Source organism: Bombus pyrosoma, linkage group LG2 (genome assembly GCF_014825855.1).
Source record: "Bombus pyrosoma isolate SC7728 linkage group LG2, ASM1482585v1, whole genome shotgun sequence".
NCBI lineage: Eukaryota > Metazoa > Arthropoda > Insecta > Hymenoptera > Apidae > Bombus > Bombus pyrosoma.
Window position 1 is genome coordinate 7,507,029 of NC_057771.1, and position 24,101 is coordinate 7,531,129.

At 41.6% G+C, this 24,101-nt stretch overlaps 2 protein-coding genes across 4 annotated transcripts in view; one reads left to right on the forward strand and one right to left on the reverse strand.

Moving 5' to 3' along the window:
- LOC122576160 (serine-rich adhesin for platelets) overlaps nt 1–24,101 on the reverse strand; it is a 60,823-nt gene that overhangs the window by 12,312 nt on the left and 24,410 nt on the right. For both annotated transcript variants that reach the window (XM_043746061.1, XM_043746053.1), the window contains exon 6: nt 8,408–8,482. In XM_043746061.1, the coding sequence (XP_043601996.1) occupies nt 8,408–8,482 (75 nt within the window). The remainder of the gene's footprint in view (nt 1–8,407; nt 8,483–24,101) is intronic.
- The window catches only part of LOC122576234 (protein dead ringer), a 318,271-nt gene continuing 314,080 nt past the window's right edge, over nt 19,911–24,101 (forward strand). Inside the window, exons 1-2 of one of the 2 annotated variants that reach the window (XM_043746296.1) lie at nt 19,911–20,547; nt 20,641–21,023. The gene's annotated coding sequence lies outside the window, so the exon portion shown is untranslated. The remainder of the gene's footprint in view (nt 20,548–20,640; nt 21,024–24,101) is intronic. The other variant, XM_043746284.1, reaches the window with a different exon arrangement.

Consider the following 24,101-nt stretch of genomic DNA (forward strand, 5'->3'; position numbering starts at 1 on the left):
AGAAATTAAGCAGGTTAAACAATCTCGCGTTAGAAAGATAACAAACCTGGCGTTTATCATATTTTCATACTAATCACGAATTACGTCTTCCGAAATTAACGAGACTTCACTCATGCTTCTTACGTTACGTTTCTCACGAAGGAACATAAAATACGATATTATAAGGTTACGCATCTAAAAGGATAATTTCACGAAGAAATTATGTAACAAACTTTTCACGTTCGAATCGGAACAAATGCAAGCTTCCAGCGATTAAATCGAACGACGTAACATTGTTTACGGTTGAGCTACTTACGGAATAGATACGTTTGTATCGCTCCAAGAGGAGAACGCGCGGTTCCCAGTGGAATGAGTTACGCCAGGGAGCCCAGGTGAGAGAAAAAGCAGAGTCACGCCAAGGTTAAGAAGTATTAATCGCGCGGTGACGTGAAATATCGACGAATACGTTCCGTGCTGATTAATCTCGCCAGAACGTGTCAACCGTGCGAAGCGTATGAGTTAAATCGGGCGAGTTTTACGCGGCTCTGGAAAGCTGGATGCGACCAGGTGGTGCGTGCCGTAGCACACGAACAGGAAGCACTAACCATTCCGTTATTGCGTTCGCTTAATATCGTCGGATCGATATTTTAACCCGCGCACTTATCTGCACGATCGTGAGATAGCTATAATTGGCTTTCGAAGTAATATTTATGGATCGAATTTTCGATACGAGATACGACAGAGGATACTCTGTTGATCGTGTTGCAATGATGGAGTTGGTCACCGTCTTAGCGAAGGCTCCGCTAACCTGTTGGCGTGGGACCGATTTACGAAGAATTTACGGAGAATCAACGGTGTGATATTTAACGACGAGTAAAATTAAATGATTCCTGATCGTTTCTCCACTTTTTAGATAATGACGCATTCTACACATATAGTTGCGAGAAGTTAAACTTGGAACATGGCGAAATCGATGTTATAAAAACTGATCTATATCTTGATTTACGGTGTCTTTTATTGATATTCACCGTCGTGTCCGAGGCGTTTCGATGTATCGAAAGATTAATTAAGATAATTCGATAATACCGTTACAAACAGATGTACCTATAGCAATAATTTTCCGAACACCTTAACGTTGGAATTTGAATAAAAATCATGTACGTATCATCGAATGATTGAACGATCGATCGTATAAAGACGTCTGTCGAAACGAAGTTCGCAATTTGAAGTGATTTCATTGAATACAGTTCTTCCGCGATATGATTACAAACACGTTTGTAAGGATTACGTAATTACGTATTTTTCGTTTCAAAACATTGAAATGTATTGGACAGAAATCAACGATAGTGGAAAGGGAGAAGCCCTTTGGCTTTTCCGGAGGACCAAGGATCCTCTTTATCACGAGCCTATCACGACTTTTCTTTCTTTCTCATTTTCTTTCAATTTTGCCACAGCTCGAGAACTGACGAAAGCGATCTGGGACACGAATATCGCGAGTCGAAGGAAAGAACGTTTATCGTTCCATGCTTAGATGATTTTTCTGGCGCACCCAGATAACCGCGGTTACACCGATCGCAACCGTAAATTACGTCATTATGCACGCCAATTACGTTTGTCGCAACGAGTCGGGCAATATTTTCTTTCCAAAATGGGCACTGTTAGACAGGAGATAAAAGTGACAGAGTTATGTCACGGAGACTAAAAGTCGTTCGTCCTTGACGTCCAAAGATTCGAATCGCGGTTAACGTTATTATATCTCGAAAGTATGGAACCTTGCACGTAGATTATTAATTGTTATTTTTTATCTTGCGCAATGACGTCCTTTTGTTGCGTCGATCGGCGTCATCGCGATGAAATGATCGATCGTTTTTCAGACAGACTAAACTTCGATGTTTACGTTTATTTTCTCTGTCCAACGTTTCCTTTGTCGTTTACCAACGCTGTCTCGCGCAGGTATTTAAAGATGTCTCAACAGTTTCAAACAGCAATGTATATAAAATTTACAAGATAATTACCGTAAACGTATATACATTTGGTAAAAAGCCAGTATATAGCACGAACAGTCGTCCTAAACGTACGATTAGCGTTAAGAATAGTTTCATTAAATATCGTGGTCCGTTGCTATAATCCATAATTGATTGTCCTTGAGTAGCTTGATCTCTGCGAAACGTACACGTGCATTAAATATAAATACCCTGTAGCTTCTCTGTAGGTTTTCAGTTTCGCTTCAAACATCAGCAATATAATTAGCCGAATAGTTAAATATTCCTACGACGCTAATGAATTCTGAAAACGGTTTCCACGATACACACGATATATCCGTAAAGCACTTCCATAAGCATTCGAATACTTTTGTGAGTCGCTGTCAAATCGATTCGCGCGGCACGTCGTGATCTTTTTATTTGCGAAATGGAAATGAGTCACTCGAATGGTATATATCTCTACGCTTTGCTTGGCAAGCAATAAATCATCGCGTTTCGTGGATCGAGTGTTTGTTTAACGCGTTGCGATATTTTAATCTCCGTTGAAGGAACGATCATTATGTTTGCGCATCGAGAACCGTTCGATCGTTAAAAGGCTCTTGAACGAGAAGATTGGCGCGACTAAATACGGGCTCGAATACGAACGTGGAAGGAGCCAGCCGTGTGTCCTTAATTGCATAACGATTTCGACCTATTATCCGGTTTCTGTCCGGCGATTTGCACATCGAAAAACCCGATTGTCTTCTCCGGATACTTAGGCGTAGAAAAGTAGGACGCAACTTTATACGTCGAACCGCGTTGAAGGGTTAATATCACGTTGCAGATCTGAGAGTGACCTCGGCCACGTCTGGCGCATACGTTTCGCCTGTTGCCAGCTAAACAGACCCGTTTATACCAGCTATCGAGCGTAATTGTAATCGACGTGGTTCCTGTTGAAAGAAATTCATTGAGTACTAAGACAAGTTGTAACATATCGAAACAGACGGTGGATAAACCGTTGCTTTTTATTCATCGTTTCTTCGTACGCGTCGTTCATGTCGCGACAGCCGATCAATGACGATCGAGAACTTCGATAAACAAGACCGAAGGATTATTTCAATTACGGTGGCGTTACTAATGAAAAGAGCATATGCAGATACGGAGCAGATATAAATGGACAAATGGATCAATTGTAATTACAAAATGAAATTATTAACCGCGAGCACTACGAGAAAACTAATTTGTCGATTGTAATAAGTATGAGTCGAAGAGTATTATTAAGTATTATTACTTTAAGTAGACGTATCTCCTACTACAAATTACGTTTAAAATCTATTTATTAAGCTTAAATCGACTTATGGACAGAAGTATTAGGTTGTCGGAAAAGTACCTTTCTTTTACAGACGCGTCTTTTACAACGATGCATCTTTATGCAAACGTAAAAGCTAATCTGTCGAACGTTGCGATCTTTATTTTGATCGATAAAATAATATAAAACGGAAAATGTTGTGCATCCCTGTTGAAGTGGTCACCACTTCTAAGAAAACTCTACATCTGGTCTTTTTAGTTTTCTCAAGCACCGAAGCCATCGACAGCGTATAGACAACAGACTGGGACAAAGGCAGACCATAGACAGCAGACAGGCGACGATGGCTTCGGGATTTTCAGTTATAGGGTAACGCTGTTAGCGTGCGGATCTGGACCAGCTCAAACTATATTCCTACTTGTACTTACTCTTCTGTATTAAGATATATTTTCTACTTTACAATTTATCCACGCGTTCCTCTGTTCATACATCAAATAGCCTCAACAATCCGTTATTTCCTTATAAAACGAAAGAAACTTTTCGGACGACCTAATACATCGTAGCGAGTTCCGGGACATGGACGAGTGGTCGTCTTCGTGCAGTTAAAAACCAAAGTTTTAATCGATTCAGCTTTCAAGAGGGTGGAGTAAAGAAGCTTTAAAAACAGAAGAGAAGTGGTTACGTTATCTGCACTTAATACACAGTGGTAAAACATCGCTCGTTAAATCACGCGGCTAAAGAATATTCGATAAGGGAGGCCGGGTCTCGCTAAGCCGCGTTATGAAATCCTTTTTGGCTTACGAATCTCACACTCTGATTCACGCGTTACATCACCAATCGCACGGTCTATCTGACTTTTCCCTTGGAATTTTACGGGCGTGCACGCGACGTCGCGACCGCGAACAAAAAAAGAATCCTTTAAAATGCGAAACGGAGTTCGCGTTACTTTCAGGCTACTCGAATCAACCGGCCGCACTCGTCAAACGTTCAATTTCCGTTTCTTTCCTGGCGGCAGATGATCACCGAAGGATTTCCTTAGTGCCTTTAATTTTATAGCGCCTACTGGCTCGACCGAGCAAACGTGGCCTTTTGTTACCAATGAAGCTTCCCTTTACGACGAGCCTCTATGAGAAAACGCTTTGCGAAATTCTTCCTACCGTGCCATCCATTTTCTACTGAATTTACTTTCCGCTGGTAGCGCGGCCTTTCAACGTGGCTTGGTTTCCGATCGGTTTGACCACCGCGCGTAGGTAACCAAATCCTCTTCGCAACGGTTTGTCAACTCGTTTTGCCGTATCATCGAATACTATGTGATAATGTGCGAACGACACAAGACGTGTTTATCGATAGTTTGTTGTGCATGAAATATCTCATTCGTCACATATATCTGTATAATAGTACGTGGAATTTGGAAAGTAACCGATCTTCGTGACGTACGTAGGTGAACAATTTCAAATACGAATGATCGTTTGCGAATAATCGAATGCTTTTCCCTCGATCGAACGAGAGCTTCCGATCGATAGCATCGAATCAGCCGGTCTGTACAGCGAAATTGATTCCACTGATTCGCCGATGAATCGCAAAGGTTGGTTTCGTGGCAGACAAAGCAGCCACCGTTATTCCGATTTTACACGCCCAGCGCCCGACTGATCGCGCAATCGCGTGGTTCCCACATTATTTCCCTCGCTTGGCGTTGACACGCGGGTCAAAGGGCCAACAAGAAGCGACCTTTCGCGACCGAACATTTTGGCTCTAAACGAGTCGTATTTCGATACCGAGCGAGAATTTTTACGACATGTCGGGGAAGAAAGAACGAAACGTAGTAAGTAGCGAGTGACGGTAAAACACGGACGATTCGCGTTTTAAGAGAATACTCCACTGCAAAGCTTCGAGGAAGATGAAGTTGTAGAAATATACGTGCGGAAGTGTATATTAGAATTCTCGAAGTCGATGTAATTGAGCTTATTCGAACGAATGCAAAGGAACGATGCAAGTCGCGAGAAGATTTTATCCTTAAGCGAAAACGTTCCAAGCTCTGTACACTGCCAGCAATTGTCGCTATTCGTCTCTAAAATTTGCAGGAATATAGTTAAATATATGTGCAGAACACCGACGAGGGTAGAGACTCTTTGTACAAAAATGGCAAAGGAAGTCTGGCTCAAAGGAATGCTTTCTACGGTAGAATATTCCCATAATTCTTTTAGGTACGAAGACTAAAAAATACTTTGATATTGCAAAAAATCACAAAATGCTGGAAATAAATTTATTTTTCAAGCTTCAACGATTCAAACAGCCGTGTTAATAATATCTTTATGCGAGAATACTCGTATTTATGACATTCTCATTGGCTGCGTGGCAGTTCACCGTTAAATAATTGCCAAGTGGTACAAAAGGTGGTTACAAAAATACGTAGTACCATCGTATCTGAAAGATTTATCAACGCGTCAGGTAGGCGATAAATATCCCATAGTCAGAAATAAGATTCCAGAATGCGGAAATATTGGCATTGAAGTCAGCGACATGTCGTACGTGCCTCGATACACCGATGACGCGATCTTGGTCCGTTCTTGTTCATGGGAGCGGCTCGCGAGACGAGTAGGAAACGAATCACACCTCGAGAATCTTATCCAATTATTTTTTTTTAAAGGGAAACCAGTGTGCCGGCGATAGCTCGAAAAGAAAATACGCCGACTGATGAAAATAATGGTGTGGTTGGGGGCAACGAATAGCGAGTTTACGTGTCTCGATATCGATACGACGTACTCCGACAGCCAATAACAGCTTTTTATTCGCGCCGATTCATACAGTACGCGTTCCCTCGTTTCCTTCAGTGAATCTACCTCCTCGTTTTACCGAGACGCGCTACTTCGTGAAGGTACCTTAACACTTGTACCAATCCTTTACGAATTTATCATACGCGTGTTATAGGAAACCATCGCGAGTTTCATTAATTTTGTAACGAGGCTCGACCGTCACCATCGGATATATTGACAGAATTTGAAACGGATATGAAAACGTATAAGGAAGTCGAAAGATATTTGGTACGAGTACGTATTTCGTAGAAATCATAAAAACGTTTAAACGTTAAGACGACTAAACGTTAACGACGTTTACTTTTTATTGAATATATGTTTGCAGTAAATATCCTGTACCTTGTATATACACGCGTAAGGAGTACCGATAGAATCTTAAAATGCTTGATATTATATAATACATCTTTATGTCATAGATAGATAAACATACACATAAAAGTTTTCTATGATAAGTGTTGAAATACTTGCGTGAATCACTCGTATGTACAATGTACACGGAAATTAAGAGATGTAACGATATCTTCGTTGCGTTTTCTCAGGAATCGCGCTCGCTTCTATCATACTTTCCTGGAAATTTCGATGCTCGCGTTCTAGTTTCTGTCGGCGATCTACTTACTTGCGAGACTGTCGCGTCTCTACGATGATACCGCATCGATCGACGTGCAAACTAAACATCGCAGTATCAATTTGTAACGGCCGCTGGGTACGCGATTTTTTATCTGACTGATTCGGCGTTCGACCAGCGTCACATCAGTTCGCAATGTACAAGGCTGTTCTCCCTTTATCTGGTAAATTAACAATAACCCCTTATCGAGTGTTTTTTTCCACTTTAGCCGTGGCGAATCGAAGAGCAGATAACGGAGAACGTAGAGAAAAGCGCGGTGACTAACGCTTCGATACAAGCAGAAAAATATCGATGTCAGTCAAGGAATTAGAAATCAGTGATTCGTTTCGATTCGACAGATATTTAGCAACTGTTGGACGCTTCGCTTGCCGCTCGTTAATAGTAAATCAAGCGTTTACAGCGATTGCGAAAGAGCCTAATTTTCAATGACGCGCTTTGTCACGTATTAAACGTATTAAATTACCTTCTACATTTCACGACGTCTAATTAATTAGAATGTAAATATAATAAAATACATAATTATAAGAAATACAATAGCGTGGCAATCGTTTTAGTGATCGTCGTACGATAGTTATCGATAGTAATTTCAACCGATAAGATTTCTATCGAGAGAAATCGATGGGACGTTGATAGAAGATGCAATCGATTGAACGAAACTGATTTATTTCCCATCGATCGGGCTATAGATTTGTCAATAATTTTAGTGCATTTTAGAAGTCTATTTCGGCCGCAGTAACTTTCAATGTATTTTTCTAAAAAATATTTCAAATCGTCGCGAGTCACTACGTCGTTCTAACAGGTTTTTAACTCTGACAAAATAATCGGTCGCTTTACGATAATTAACTAACAACAAGTCACACATCCAACAAGGTTGCGTTTTTTTTCCAACTTTTACGAATGATTTCACTTCTTGGTTCTTAATGGGTTAACACGGTCGAGCAGATACTCGGGCAGAATTCCGTGGAACGAAATCGCCAACTAGCAGAGAAATATGCGGGGAATGAGAATCGTGACTGTGACATCTAAAATCTAGAAGATAGTTCGACCACGTTGTTCGTTTTCGCCCTGGGACGCCGACACGAGGCGTTCATTACCGGTCCCGAACCAGATCGTGACACGTCACGAGCGTATCTCAATGTGAAGTTCGCAGGCACGATCGAGGGCGAATTCTTGCAGACTTTCACCGGCCGAAGGACGGGCCATCGCGTCGTAAACCGGCGAGCATTTGCGGCTTAGCACCATTGTTGCGCCTCGCGGAACGATCGTTGGTCATGCCGCTCAGAAATACTCGCCGCGGGTTCCGTAAAAATATATTCCCCTTGCCTTCTTCGTAAACCCGGAGAAGCGGTTCTGAGAAAGGAATGCCGCGAAAGAATGTCTGGAAGAGCTTTAGCTTGGATGACTGGAAAGATTCGTGGGATCTCGAGCCATCTAATGTTCTCGTTAACTAGATAATACCTTAACTCATTAAGGATTAAATTGCGACAACGCAAAGTATCATTTGGTAGCGTTTTATAGCGTATCATTGATAATCGATAAAGAAGATTTTTCTCATTGATCGAATAATATTCGATCCTGAAGGGGGTTACTTTTTCTTACGCTTCGCCACGAACTTTTCGAACGACCTGATATATTATGTTTGAAAGATTAGCGGTTCGAATGGTAAGTTAACTGTTCCTCTATCAGTAAGTTGATAGCAAACGAGTAACGTGTGTTCGCTTACCTGCTTGGAGATTTTCAGCGGGGGCCTCGAGGGAGTTTGCGTTTCGATTCGCGTTGTCTATCTCGTCATTCCGCGCTGAAATCAGAAAACACGAGAAAATCAGTGCGGTATTTGCAAGAGAGTTTAAACGCGGCTCGCGTTATCGAGCGACACTCGAGCCGCAGACTGCGTTTCCACGGCTTTTCAAACTGCGATTGCCAACACTTCGGTATCGTTGGATGACGTTTCAATTAAGAGAAACTACCGAGCGACAGTAACGAAACGAAAAACTTAACGTACACAAACAGAGAGGCCAGTGATAATGAATCGAGGTACATAATAGCTAGCAGCTAGTGGGCACAGCTGCACGGTTCACTCTAGTTGACCTGTCGTTTATTAAACATCAGATACACGGCGTACCAAATAGGCGTACGACACGAGTCCAATGTGTGTCCACTGTGCGTTAAAGCTCATGCTGCTTACGCTGTTTGTGTACTAAGCAGAGAGAGAGAGAGAGAGAGAGAGAGAGAGAGAGACCCAGCAAGCTGTCTGTTTCCCTGAAGCAGCACCTACAGGATGAGATTTACCTCGAAGCATGCCTCTAGGTCTCGCACGAAATGAATCGGCTATCGTAAACAGCAGCTCTAAAACTATGTAACGTCGTTTCAACATTTACGACGATTATCGCAGAATATTCTTATGCGTATACCGTGTGTGTTATGTAAAACATTTTGAAATTTCAGTGCCACTATAACGAGACACAATTGTCATGCTCGTGTTGGCAATATTTGAGACCGATGTGAACATATGCGTAGAGGTTTTCTCACCGAATATTTTCCTTGCACGCTTCAAAGACAGTGAGTGAAAAATATCGAAATCTCGTAGATCTGTCAGCTATTTATAACAATCCTTGAAATTAACGAGTTCTCTTTCCAACTATGTAATTACGTTAGAGTGCCTCAGCAGACATCAAATAACACGGAAATTAGAAAATCGACAAATTGAAAATGCGTTTATCACGCGTGTGTTGTGTGATCCATAATTGCAATTTTTTCGCATAAATGTTAAAACGATATTTCGCTGTTTCGAAGCTGTCGATTATGAACAGGTATCGTGATATCTTTCGTCTCGTGCGAGATCTCATATGGAGTCATGTCTCGAGATAAATCTCATCGTGTAGAAGACTGTTTAACGTAGAGCGTAGAGTCGAGTAGCAGCGTATTTCCGTATGCAAGACACCATTATACTCATTCAGCAATAAACGGAATACGCGGAAGACTATACGGGCCACGGGGACTCGACTGGACTCTTGTTCCCTGCGACCTTGATCGCTTAATGAACATTGCCCGTGCAGATCCGTATCTTGAGACGCGGTACGTCCACCGGCTCTCTACTTCCCTCCCACGATGCCAACAAACCTTTGAACTCGATCGCTATTAATTAATCTCAAAGATTGGCGGGTGCTCTCGTTTCGAAACAATCCGATACGAAGGTGAATTTAATCGCTGTAATCTTCTGCTGATATCGTAAATAGATTCGATAAATTACGATTCCGTTGCAAGATCGCGGTAGATGATCTTCAGAGTTTCTACGGATTTCGAGTCACGATTAACGAGATTGTCTGTTTCAAGGTTTCTCGACGAGAACCCAACGATGGAATGTGCCGAATGCGAAGCCAAACGGTATCCTTCGCTTCCGAATATTTCTCAAACGTCTACGATTTTCTTATTTGGTACGCTCTCTCATATTTGAGCTATCGGAATGACGAAAGAGTGGGAATAATGGAACGTTAGATTACTGGTAAAGAAAGATAATTTCTGTCATTACATACTTTTTAACCAAAAACAATTTTGATAATAACGATTACGAGTAACCAAAATTCTTAACAAATTAATATGTTTAACCGTTGGATTCTTTGAAAAGGATACTCGAATAACGGCGGTTGTAATGCAGAAAATTCTACCTTTTAAAACGAAATTCTTCTAAAACGAAAACCACGCTTCAGCAGATTTTAATTACGAAGCCAAGTAGCGGGAAGGAAGGAGTCGGAAGGCACAACCGGATACCTTCGTCCGTCCTTGAGACTTCGAACGAGAAACGGTTGATCGAATTATAGCGAGAGCGGTGTCGGATAGATGGCGAAGAATTTTCGCTAGTGCAGCGGATGGTGACGCGCGTTCTTCGACAGCGAGGAATATTTTTGCGGTGCCGGCAGATTTAACGCGAGCGATATCGTCTGCTTTAAGAGTTCTTACGGTGAATCGTAAACTCACGATGGTGCCGCGATCCGAGCTTGGACGTTATGACGAATACGAACGCGTGGCCTAATCGAGCGTTAAAATTCCATGTCCGTTTCAATTTTACGGACAGTTTAGTCGAGGATGAGGAAGTAATCCGTGCGCATTTGCAAAAATTTCAATCGCGCCGTGCGACCGCAGCAGAATATTACGTTCTTTCATTCCTCTACCACTCCAAGGCTCTCTTGTACGCTTGAATTAATATTATTAGCGAAATTTTACTAGTCACAGGTTACGAGTTACTAGCACCAGCGAATACTCTTGTACGTAGTACATAGCTTGCGGAAGTATTCGAACATTTGTAGACACGTTCTATGAATACGTATATTACGTGCGTTATGTAAAACATTTTGAAATTTCGAAAGAACAGTTACCAGACTCGATTATCATGGTTATATTATAAAATAGAGGAGCGTTACGTTTTACGGTACACTGTGGCGTGTATGGTGTGGCGACGATTGAGACGAGTATTTTTCAGACGACATTTTTCAATGGCGATCGAACGGGAAGAGCAGCTCGACGAAAAGCCCGGCGGGAAGTTGACATTAAGGGTTCCGACCGAGGGAACCGAACCAGCAAACAGGAAAAAGGGAACGAGAAAGAGAGGGAGAGAGAGAAAGAGAGAGAGCAAATCAGTCCGGGAGTGGTAAACAGGAAGAGGACAGGTTGGCTGGGAAATGAGAGCGAGCGAGAGAGAATCGGAAGGAAGGAGGGAGAGCTGGAAGAAGTGGAAAGAGAGAAAAGGGAGCAACGAAAAATAAGAAGAGTGGTTCTCCTCTCCGGTCTAAGAGTTGGGAGCGGGTGGCCTTGAGCAGGTCATCACCTCCGGCTTGCGATGCTGATGCTGCCCGCGCTGGACCATCTTAACTTCTTCTTTTTCTTCTTCTTCTTCTTTCTCTGCTTTTTCCTCTTCTACTTACTTCTCTCCTCCTTTAACCACCTCTTCCTCGCCAATCTCCTTTGCCCTTCTCCTTCTGTCGCTTGCCGTTTCTCCCGCTTCGCTTATTTCTCTTTTTCCTCTTCTCCTTTCCTACCGTTCCCTGTCTTCCTTGCCCTTCATCCTCGACTCTCATTCCTTCCCCTCCCTTTCTCGTGCTCTTTCGTTCGCCATCCTCCTCCCTATTCACGTTCTTTACACTTTTCCACGAACCTCCGCTCCACGGAACAATCCGTCCGAGCTAACTTCGCGGAGGCTGAGCGGACTTACAAACGGACGACGTTCCTCGTCGCGATGTCGACGACGAGAATTCTCTTGCGGATTCGCATCGGAGATGCGCGTACAAACGATAGTTTCTTTCACGAACTTGGGAAATTTAATAAAAACTGGCCGAGTATAATCCTTCAATAGTAAGAGGACCATTGGGAATTTTAGAGAATCGAATTTTTGATTGGTCGATCGGATATTTTCGTGTTATCTTTGGTATCGAGTAATCTTACGATTCTTTTCTCCATCTTGCGACGTCGACTTTCATCGTAGAAATCCACGCGGACGGTAGATACAGCTTTAACGTCGTTTCTTCCCATTCCTCGAAGGTGCCACGACGTTCCGGCCACATTCTCCATCGCTGTCACGAACCACACGCTTGCCTGCGTTGAACCCCGCAAATTGTCGAGTGTAGCGAGAACTCTGTGTGTCGTGGCAGGGGAATCGCGCAAATTGAGTTTGACAAAGTGGATCATCGGGGTCGGCCTTTCAAAGACGTAATAACGCTGAACGCGTGGCTGTGTGGTCTGCAGCGCGTAAAAATTGGACGTCGCTCGAACAGCTAGCATGTTCTGGTCGAACATCTGCTGTACCTCGTAATTTTGCTTATTTCAGGTTCGCCAAAGCACCTCGTCTTGTTCCTATACGAAACTCGATAATTTGCTTCGATCGATTGTCGGAACAAGATTTCGTGCCTGGCTGACTGAAACGGGAAGGAAGGGAATCACGCAAGTGGAGTTTGACAAAGTGGATCGTCCGTACCGCCTCTGAAACGTAATGGTCGACGCGTGGCGATGTCAGCCTTTTGCAGCTACGACGCCGGGACGAAATCGTTTCGGTAAAAATCGAATGCAACCAGATGGACCGGTCTCCGTGCATCGAGTTAAGTGAATGAGAAAGATAAACATAATAATTACGGCAAATTGCTGGCTGCCGCTGAAAAGCGCGTCGTGGAGGACCGGCACGTTACAAGAGAGAGGAACTCGGGCGCCGCTAAGTATCAACGCCCCACTGTACGCCGCCCAGTGAAATCAAAGTAGCTTAAATCGGTGTATCACGAGACTCGTGAGGATCTCTTAAGCAGACTCACGTGTAGCCTTGAGGGATGGATTCTTACGACGGAAGAGAAGCTGCTGGAGAGAAGAATTGGGCGGATAAGATATACGAGGATGTAACTCGACTAAATTTTATTATTCTGCTAACTTTACTATTACGATAATAATCACTACGACTGCCTGCTTACCATACTCGGACAAGATCGCTTCGATTTATATGATATTAAGATTCTTCTGTTTTATCGTAAAATCGTCCATCTCTTCTGCGATCTTGGTGCGTCAGAAACTTTTTTGATATCTGAAATTTTTTAGCGGAAGGCAGTGGAAAGAAATTCGATGAGGCGAAGGAGCGGCTGACCGGAAGTACGTTACTCGCCGCGTGGGTCGATACTGTTGGAACATCGGTACAGTGCAAACAGCTTCGATAACAAACGTGCCCACTCCCACAAGCTTGTTTGCAGTTAAGAGCGGTGCGAGGGCTTACAGGGAGATACCTGTTACCCCGTCGCTTATTTCCCCTTGTTCCCAGAACTGCAGTCGAAATTCGCGACATAACTTTCCGGCTGGTTGAGCCTAAGTTAAACGCGCGTTAATGCAGACGTCGCGTGGGATTCTTTAATCGTAAACTCGTTTACGATAGGTTTGTGAACGGCAGAGTGCGAGGCGTGTGCTGCAGTTTGCGCTGGGTATTCTATTCTGGTAAAAGCGTGTATTACGAGACGGCGTAATTCTCATGATGTGGTTCGTTGTATGGCGAAATCATCGGCCCGTAACACGGTCACGAAGCAACACGAGCGTTCTCGTAATTATTAAATCGTCATTAATTAGTATGAATTCAATTAAATGGCCAGAGCAACCGGCTATTACCTGGCCAATTACAGAATCGAGTGATTGAAAGACACATCAACGGTTAGATGATCCTTAAAGCGAGTCAGAGCCACGCGCGAGCCACCGCACAGGATCGGTTATATTGTTCCACGATAGAAATCAACCACGCGTTGCAATCATCGAAAGTAGATTGCAAGAAGTAATCGTAATTGCGATATGACGTAACCGGATAATTTTTCATGTTTCAACCGTTTCCACGTTGCGTCGTACTAACTTTTCCAAGTTTAACGCTTTGAACTTTGATCTATCGATCATACGATGATATGACACGTTCGATTTGTTATTTGCGTCATGATCGATAGAAATTGAAACGTTCTTTTGCAACTTTCACCCGAACTGAACCGACGTTCATCGATCAGAACGTTTCAGTGATAGGCATTCCGTGCTCAAACGAAGCGCGTAGGCGAAAAACATGGTAAATATTTATTTTTTACATTTAGTCTAATTATTTAGGTTCATTTCTTTTGACTTTAACATCAATTTATGTTTAGTCAGGAAATTTTGACGAAAGAAATAACAGGAAATATGATGCAAGAAGAAGAAGCAGTACGGTATTCGTAAATGTCATTATTCGAAATATAATTTCAAAGAACAAGTCATTATACTTGTTAATTGTCTCAAAAGATAAACACATCGTTTGACACGTTATTTCTTGAAATATCATTTTAAAAAAATTTTCTATTTTCACGGAAATTACTTACAAATGTACAATTAATTGTAAAATTGAATATCATGTTACTCGAAATAACGTAACTTCGAATGTACTCGAGTCCATAATTCACACAACGAATTGTAAAACTGCTTCTCTGTGCAAAATAGCTAATAGTAATGTGATTTATACTCTCGGCCCGTAATCTTCGAACGCAAAGCTTGGATACACGTGACGCGTGATTCGATCATGGTTACGATTTCCGATCCCAGACGGACAATCGATCAATTAAGCTCGTTTGTTGTTGTACGCTCGTAAACGTGTAACCAATATTGATTCAACGGCGACAGGCTCGCTTTACAACAGACGGAATGGCACGTAGTATCAACCACGATAGAAATTATCGCGTTGCAGGCGTATCGTTAACGCTTCCGAAATCCACGGTCGAATCTATTCTCGCCCCGAGGTAATCGTGGAGAATTGCAGCGGTTTGAACGGGTGTGCGCGTGCACGCGATACACCCAGCCCCTACGACCCCGCTGAAATAATAAACGCTCTCATGATCGTTCGCGCGGCTAACAGAGTGTATCTCGCGAGTTACAGCGAGCAACGAGTAGTTGGCGCCTACCCGATAAACCGACCGACCGACCGACCGACCGACCGACCGACCGACCGACCAACCTCGCCTCCGATCAACACATCGCCGCGTGTCGTACGGAAATTTAATATGCTCGTACAAGACCGTGTACGCATGCACTATGCCGGAGATGTATTCGATGAATGAACTAATTGTGCGTTCCACGTCGCGAATTCTACAGGATGATGCCACTTGCTGGTCAACTCAAAAGCAGTGCCGCTGAACTTGTTTTCGGTTTACGTATGTATAGGTACGGTAGTGTGCAGAAGTCTCAAGTCATGCATCGATATGTAGCTGGTTTACAGTAGCGGATAATATTTCTAATATTAGAAATAGCGTTTCTGCAACGTTATGGTATTATTTAGAAAGAGATTCTTAGATATTTCCTTTATCGCGCTACTCGTTTGGATCATAGTTTGAATTAACTTGCAGAGGAAAATACCTCATCGCGGATTTTAACGAGATTACGATATTTTCTTGTTGATGCGTAGAAACAAAATAAGCGGTCGGATCGGAATGATCTTGGGAAACATAAGATAAAGAAGAGAATATCTCCAAAAGAAGGAGAGATCAGTCATTTTTTCAACACATTGTACTTTGAATGTAAATTATTTATCAGGGTACGATGAAAATGTCGAGCTTGAAGACGAGTTTTCTTAATCAGTTGGGATGATACATTATAGTTTCTCGTTATAATCAACATTGAATGAAGTACAAAGAAGTTATTGTCTGCAGTGGTTATAAATAACATTGCGATGATATTCGTGCAAGATGATAATATTGGAATAAAATTGGCATGCAGTAATATTTCATCCGTGATGACTTTTGAGGGTTAAACGAGAAAAATCAGTGACGGAGATAGGGACTTTAACGAAGTTGTAATCAAGTGTACGCCTGGCTTCTCGCGCAAACAGCAACAGAATGAGACGGTAAATAGTTTGAGGCAGGTGTACCCCATCTGCGGTGTCAGCTGCCAGCGGCCGAAGCCCTTGGCATGGTCTACCTTTGAAATTCGAAAAATATCGTGTGCACGAGCGAGCGAGCGGACGATCGAGTAAACGGGCGACAGCTGTTGCGATTTTCTGTGGGTGGCAAGTGAAAGTGCAGCTTCGAGGTCAGCGCGGGAGACAAATTGAATTTTTGTAACCACATCCTTTGGTAAATCCGCTTAAGAAAAATTTGAGCCGATTTTGCTGCTCAAAGACTCGTACGTCCATCCGTTCGAATTATTATTTTCCTTCTTCTCGTTGAACGATTTGTGAATAGGATGCGAACACAGAGATCGATCGACTCGAGAATAACTCAGCGTGAATGACTTCGAACGATGCGGAGAACTGTGAATGAATGTTTATGCTATTAATAGCAGGTGAGAAACGATTCGGAGATTGTACATGGAGATTTGGTATGCATGTGCATGGTGCCATGTGGAGATTTAGTTGCACGTAGCAGGAATATGTGCTGTGCGAAAGATTCTTAACTCCTCGCACATAGAATTTTAACGTTTCTATTCAATTAAAAATCAATTTCGTGAGAACAAATTATGGATTGTTAAATTATGATCTACGATTGCTTTCTTAATTTTATTATCTACGCGATCAATGTATTAATGTTTCTGAAGCAATTGTTCGAACGATGAAGCACGATTACTCGAAAAAATGATCATAAGGAGGAATTCAGCTTTTGAATCGTACCGTGGACGTAATTAAAAAATTGATCAATTTTCTTGTCGAACTAAATGTTTTATCAATTTCTCATCGAACAATTTGGGATAGCAGCCGATCGTTTGAGCTGTTATCATTGCATCATTTTCATATTTGATATTTTATTACTTTCCAAACGTAACGTTTAAGTATAACGTTTACATAAATTGATTACACGAGAATATTGTTGAAAATGATAAAGTGTTGTTTATAATTTATTTCATTCGGTTATTTATTCGACTCAGTCGAGAATGATCGAGAACGCAGTAGATCTAACAGTGCAATAAGATTAAGAATCGAGAGAATTCTGTGTGAATCATCAAAGAATTTAGAATAATAATTAGAATTCAGAGGAACAGAGTCGGAAAGAATTGAATCATCCTGAGTAAGAATTATTATGAAATCAAATTGTCATTCTACTACTTCTATTTCATTGTTAAATATAGTTTGCACTGCCTTGTTTTATATTTAAGAGGTAAAATTCTGTCTACCTCATGCTACATTCCTACAATTTATCGTTGGAACAGTATTTGTAGCAATATAGCGGTCCCCTTTTTCGTTTCAAGGCGAGCTTTTTCGTCGATCTGGTTGGAAGCACCCGGTCCAGGGGAGGAATCTTTTTTTACTCGCGATGCTGCACACTGCGCGCCTCTCTAATGTCCCACATCCTGCTGCTGAAAGCGTTCTCCCGTCATCAAATACAGAATCGTAATTTTTGAGTCTGCTAATTGCTCCGTATCCGGGTAACTTGAAAGCGGTTTTCTCCTTAACGGTGTTTTATTTAGTATGGTACTGCGATGACGCGATCAGTTCGTGACTCAGTTTCGAATTATTCGATAGTCAATGATTCATCCGATTATGCGAAACGCCAGACTCCGAGATGCTTTTTACGTTCTAATTCGTTACTGGAAATTAACGACATCAGCAGCTGTTCGATCGTACTTTTTGCCAGCTTCGAGGTCAAATTGTTTCGCGATCACGCAATTAATATAAGCGGCGTAGACCTGTCTCGTATATTTTATTGGCTTAGATGTTTGAAGAAATATTTTTTCAATCGATTGGTCGATCAATCAAAAGATGTTTGAAGAAATATTTCTCCCGTACAAATAATAGCCTTTATTCGATCGTCGGAACGAAACGAACCTCTGCGGTGAACTCTTGTCGCGTGTTATTAGCACCGGGATGTGAGTTACTAACGCAATTCGCGCCAAGTACTTCCAACGTACCAGTTGAATAAATACGAGGAAATCGAGGAGCCAAGGAAGTAAATATTTAAATACCTTTTCAGTCACGAATCGAGCGGTTCCCGTGGAACATTTGCTAGCTGCGGTTGGTCGAAGAGTAACACGATCTCCTGGATCCAGTCGCTTTTAATATCTCTTGGGCTTGTTCACGATTTTCGGAGGACAGCACTAACTCTCGTCGAGGAATCAAACACTTTGGAAATCGACTGTTACGTACAGGACAGAGAAGTTTGTAGTCACGATTTAACTATGATCTCCGTTTTCGTGATTCATACGTAGTGTCAACTTCTCACAATAGTCGTTTATTCGTGTCAATATTTTCCGCTTACATACATCGAATAGAGTATAATCTGTTTACAATTTCGAAGATCTTAGACTTGAAAAACTGATGAAGTTTCACTAGTACAGATATTTGTAACCCGACGGATTGTTCATTCGTTGATCTTTCTCGACTATCCGCGGAAAATGATAAATTATTGAAAAACACAATAATCGACGGATACAAGCAAGTAAGAAACAATAACAAAGAGAAGCACGGAAATAGGCGGGCGTGGATGACGCGTTGGACGCGAAATTTGTTGAAAAATATTTTGACAAGTGTTTGACGTTGAAATTCGCAAGGCAAACCGGACGAAGGCCTTAGCAACGTTTTGACTCGGAGCGTCGAGAAGAGACTGGCGAACGCCTTTCTGCCTCTGCCTGGGACATCGCTGGGCATCCCTTTCCACCAATGACGAGGCTTCCTTACTGGTCTCACGGAGAGACTGTGAGTACCTTTACTCTTGATAGGTTACCTTCGAGTTAACTCGATAGGATCGTAAACGTGCGCATGCATATAAATCACTCTTTCGATCTTGGAAGTTGCAAGAATTTTTGGACGAATCTCGGTAACGGAGTCGGCCGAGATCTGCCGTCGAGAATCCAGGAAGTTTACGAGAAGTGGTCTCGAACCGATTCTATTTCGGAACGGATCCCTTCCTGCCGTGTAAATCTATTTCATTTATAATTCACTGTATAAATCTATTCTAAAACAGAAATACTTGTATTCCTACTTATCAAAAATATGCTAAAAAGAAATAAATACGTATCTTGTATAAAATAATTGTAACGTTCCTTTTCTGCTGTTCAAAATTAATTATCTTTATGTATTGTTTAAATAGCATTTGCAATGCTTTCAACATAACTAAAACAGTTTGAGCACAACTAAACAGTTATATTTAAACTATACTGTTAGTTGCTTTGTATGATCTTTTGTTTTATATGCGTAGCGTGGTTTTGTGATTATAGGAAAGACTTCTAAAAAATTTATAACACAGTAATGGGTGTAAATATATCGCGGATTTTGTAATTGGAGTCGTCTCGGCACTTTGGTTATAAGTGGACTGCGAACTTTTACGGATTTACAGAAAATTTGAAAATGTAAAAATGCTCGAAATATAAGTAATATGTAAAATTGCAGTTTACTTGCAACTTTTAGTACTATCTAGTTTATATTTGTATCTTCTTATATCGCTGCTTGGCATTGACAGTGGCACACACTCAAAAAATGTAAATTTTAGAAGGAATGCTTTTAAAAATTCACAAAGAAATCTTCGTACGTCATTTCAAAGATATTATAAGGCTGACTTAACGCAAGATATGCCGATATTCGCGAAAGCAGTACAACCTTCCACTTTTCGCGTCACAAAACAAAAACGAGCTAACAGTTGTTGTAAAACTAAGGCTTGGTTGACAGCGGCATAACTACCTTTGACGCAAAACTGCTGGAATCATAAGTATGCCGTTTTACATGATAAAAATAAAAACATAATACAAGACTTTTATTCAATAACAGCAAATTTGAAATTTTTGAGTCGCGACGCTGTCAATGCTAAGCCTCGATACAGAGATTCCTTCATACATAAAAGAAATGGTCATCAAAGATATTCAAATTTGAACAACGATATCGGAGCGCATCGAATGACCAATAAGACGTTAGGTCGCATGAGACGCATCACAGATGCGCCGCGGTTATCGATTCGCTGCGATATATCGATTGCGCGAAACAATTATTGCCAGTGCAGCCAGACGCGCGATACCTGCACAGGTTAGAAGTGTACCGAATCGATTTAGAGAACGTATTCCTTCTGCGTGTATCATGGAAAAAAGCGACGACACTTTTCTTCACGGTGTGTTACTGTCCACCAGGGAGTGCAAGATCGAACGTCGATAATTCATTTCGATGGTTGGGCGAGTGCCGCCGCGCCGTGCACGCACAATGCCGCGGTTCGCGCAGTCGGAAAAAGGTAATTCAAGTTACACGATCCTCTCGACCTTGTATCTGCGTGTTCGTTCGTTGATCGCGCGTGACCCATGGCGTCTTCCTCTTCGCGATGGAACGCGAGACCTCTTATCGGGAGTCTGATCTCGATCGTGTCGCGGTTTTCAAGGGAATGACCATTTAACCTTACCAAACTCGAGGAACCAGCCTTGACGCGACGTTGACGGGTCGGTTAAAGTTTCAAAGCGATTCTCGTTTGTAGATTTTCCCGCGATTTCTCTTATCTTACGTTTTATCTACAATGTTACTCTTTCCAAAAGGTACGATCGTTTAACCTTACTAAATCCGGAGGACAGGCAGCGCCACGATGTCAACATTCGAGTTGACGTTTTGCCTTGGTTATCTCTTGCAAATTTCACTCTGACATGTGACATAAGTTACATTACGTGTATTGTGTATTGTTATGGTTTGGCGAGAACGGTCGTTTAACCTAAAAGAGCAAGGTGGATTTCACGAAGTTTGACAGGAATGTCGAAGTTTCGAAAGAATGATATTATACAAGGTTTTTCTACGAAAGACGCTATCGATAATGTATTATTCAACGTCTGCGATTCTTGACCACGGGAACAAGGAATTTCGAGGACCTATATACATGCACAGCGTTTGTTACCTGGTTGGCATTACGACGTGAAATGTTTCACAGGTATGTACGTATATGTAATACTTCAATGTTGCATGCGTCTCGAGTTATAATTTCAGGTTGTCGGTGTGCGCGCTTCATAAATGTTTCATGACGCTAGGATTGAATAGAATCGTCTTGCAACTGCGTTTCGGAAAGTTACCGATGTCTTCGCCAATGTCGATTAGCATGTGCTTGTTTCGAAATATGCGAATACTTGATCATTATTCTATATACATATCGAATTGTTCTTTTCTATACAGCAGCTACTTATACAATCGTTAGCTGTTCATTGGGGGAACAATGTTTCATGCAAGATAGTTTGAAGAATCGAGACTACAGTCGAAGTTCAAACAAAATATCTTTACAAATATAAATTATCTTAGTTGCATCGTAATCTCTATGACGATATTACGAGGCGAGGAGCTCAGGACCCCTTTTGATATATACAATTATGTACCTTAACAAAGACAGTGATGCTAGCGACCATATAAGTGGATATACAGGTATTTCTGATAGCTTAATTGCAATTATTTTTTGTTTATGAACATAAATATATTTCAATGTAATTAATATATATATATTATCCTTTTCGACATGATATTCTCCGACGTAATTCTGCAAGTTTTCTAAGAACACTGAAGAATTCTGCGGGTAAAAAGCGCCTCGTTTCCGTTGGTTGCGGAGCAAGTTCGCCACGTAACTTTCATCGAAACATCTCGGGTGTAATTAGCGAGCGGGAACGAGCGACCTTGTCCGGACAAGATCTCGTCCGCGTTCACGATTCCATCGATCGTCCCCGGGGCCACGAGGACTTCTCGGTTTCTTGCGTCACGTCGTTTCCCTCGGTCGCGCGGATTCCTCGAATCTCGGGGTCGCCACCTAAAAAGAATCCGCTCGATTTGGGAAGCGGATAACGACACGACATGGTGGGAGTAAGAAGCGCCCTCGGGTGGATTTGAGCGCCACTGACAAGTGTTTCGCCATAAGGCGACTGGAGTCGAGTGGCCGGTAAAAAAGAAGTTAGCTGGCCTTTGAGGGCTTGAATTTCCTCCGAGTTCGAGTTCGGGCCATTTGGGCTCGAGGTAGCGCCTGAAATTGAGGCTGATTGCAAGGCATTTATACATACACTACCTTTTTTAGTTAAAATGTCCCATAGACATATTGAAATATTTGACGTTCCCTGTATTTTTCTTATTCGTTAATTTTTCTCTTCTTCTCGTATCGATATAATTCTAAATGAATATTACTGACATATAAATAATTTTTAAATGTTTGATTTCAGTATTTAATACAATTTTACCATTCTTTTTGTATTCTCGTCCACGTTCTTGTTACGAACAAAATATCTTCAAAGAAAGAAAATATTTAACGAGAGGATGTTCCTGCTATTCTTGATTTTTGTCGTATTTTGAGTAGGATTTCCCTTGAGTTCACTTGTACCACAAATTTACATCCATTGCGTGTAATTATATCTTGTTAGGCTATGGTTACAGTAGCAACGTGCTCCGATGAACTGTCGTTTCAACGAATATGTTGGAACAATCAAATCATCGGTAAACATATTAAATGTTAATAGATTGCTGCAAATATATGTATTTCGGTCTTCGGATACGTACGTATTTGATAGGTGGAGAACAATTCTGCAGAATTCACATTCTCTGTATCCATACGCTCACTCGTTTCACCTAACATTTTACGATCCAATTTACAAGATATTTATTTTACGAACACATGAAATCTTCTTTGGCCTTGTTTTATCATCGATGTTATTTTATGTGTTTGGAAAGGAAACGCAAAGTGCTTATTCGTGTTCCTCTTTGTCGTACGAGCGTGTTTCGAGAGCGCAAGGTTACGAGAGAAACCCACCACGATTAAGTTTTCACGTTATGTGGTAACACGTAACGTGTACGAATTACCGCTAGCCAGGATACATTTGCATGCGCGACGCGCTAGTTGCTCCGATATCCCTGACAATGACGAACGTGACGCAAATGACAGATGCATGCTTGTAAAAGCCGGCTCATTGTCACGCAATGTGTACGACCGTTTAAATTGTATCCAGAGTTTTGTACCTGTCGAACGGGACCGCCGACTGTACAGAGAATAATCAGAAACGCGTTGGTTAACGGATTCGCGAATATGAATTGGCTGTTTTGGATGCCTTCCATTGCCGAAATACTCTAGCGAATAAAGTAGAACTCTATTTATATGAATTTCGTACGTTTCGCCTCCTATGAATCGAATCCATTTATTCGAGCAGGATAAATGATTTCAGCTGTTTTTTCCGCTACAGGTTCGTATAAACGGTGTTACATCGTGAACATTTTTTGAGGAGAAAAAATATTATCTCTGCAGTGAGAACTATCGCGTAGAAGAAGTTTTAGAATTGAAAATATGCGAAATCTTGTCGTTCCACGAATTGCGTTTCGCGAGTCGATCAAAGTCAAAGTTGACTTTGAAAAGGAAAATTCCAAGTGGCGGCGGCATCTCAAAGGATAGTCACGCGCGGTTGATTAGTTGGCGCAAGAATGTTGACTGTGCAAAGCTGCGCGTGGGAAACCGGAGCGTACGTCGCGGAAGAACACGCTAAGAGAAAAGTTGCGATTCACTTATGATCAACGCTGTTTCACGCGTAATCCGTCACGGACGATCGATGAAACAAGATCACAAAGAAGAAAACATTGAAAACGAAAGTTCCCATGACACCGTTCCGCTCGATATGCAGCCGGATGTTCAGTTAGCAGCGATGGGACTCGAGAGTCATGTTTTATAAGAATCGATTAAATAAAGAATCGTAATTTTTTTAAATTTACAAGGGAAGCTAGTCTACGCCAATACCATCGTACGTCTTTAGTACGATACAACAATCGCTTACGAAGGAATTCGTACACTTGTAGATACTTTTTATGGATGTACCATATTTGGATGATCATATTGGTCGATTTTGAAACAAATCTCGGAATATATATGAAATTTATAAGGTATTTAGTACAAATATATATTTGATGGAAATCACGAAAGTATTTAAACAGTGTAATTATTCGTTGTATTAATAAGTCTGAGTATTCAGAGAGACATTTTCCGATTGCTTTCAAATTA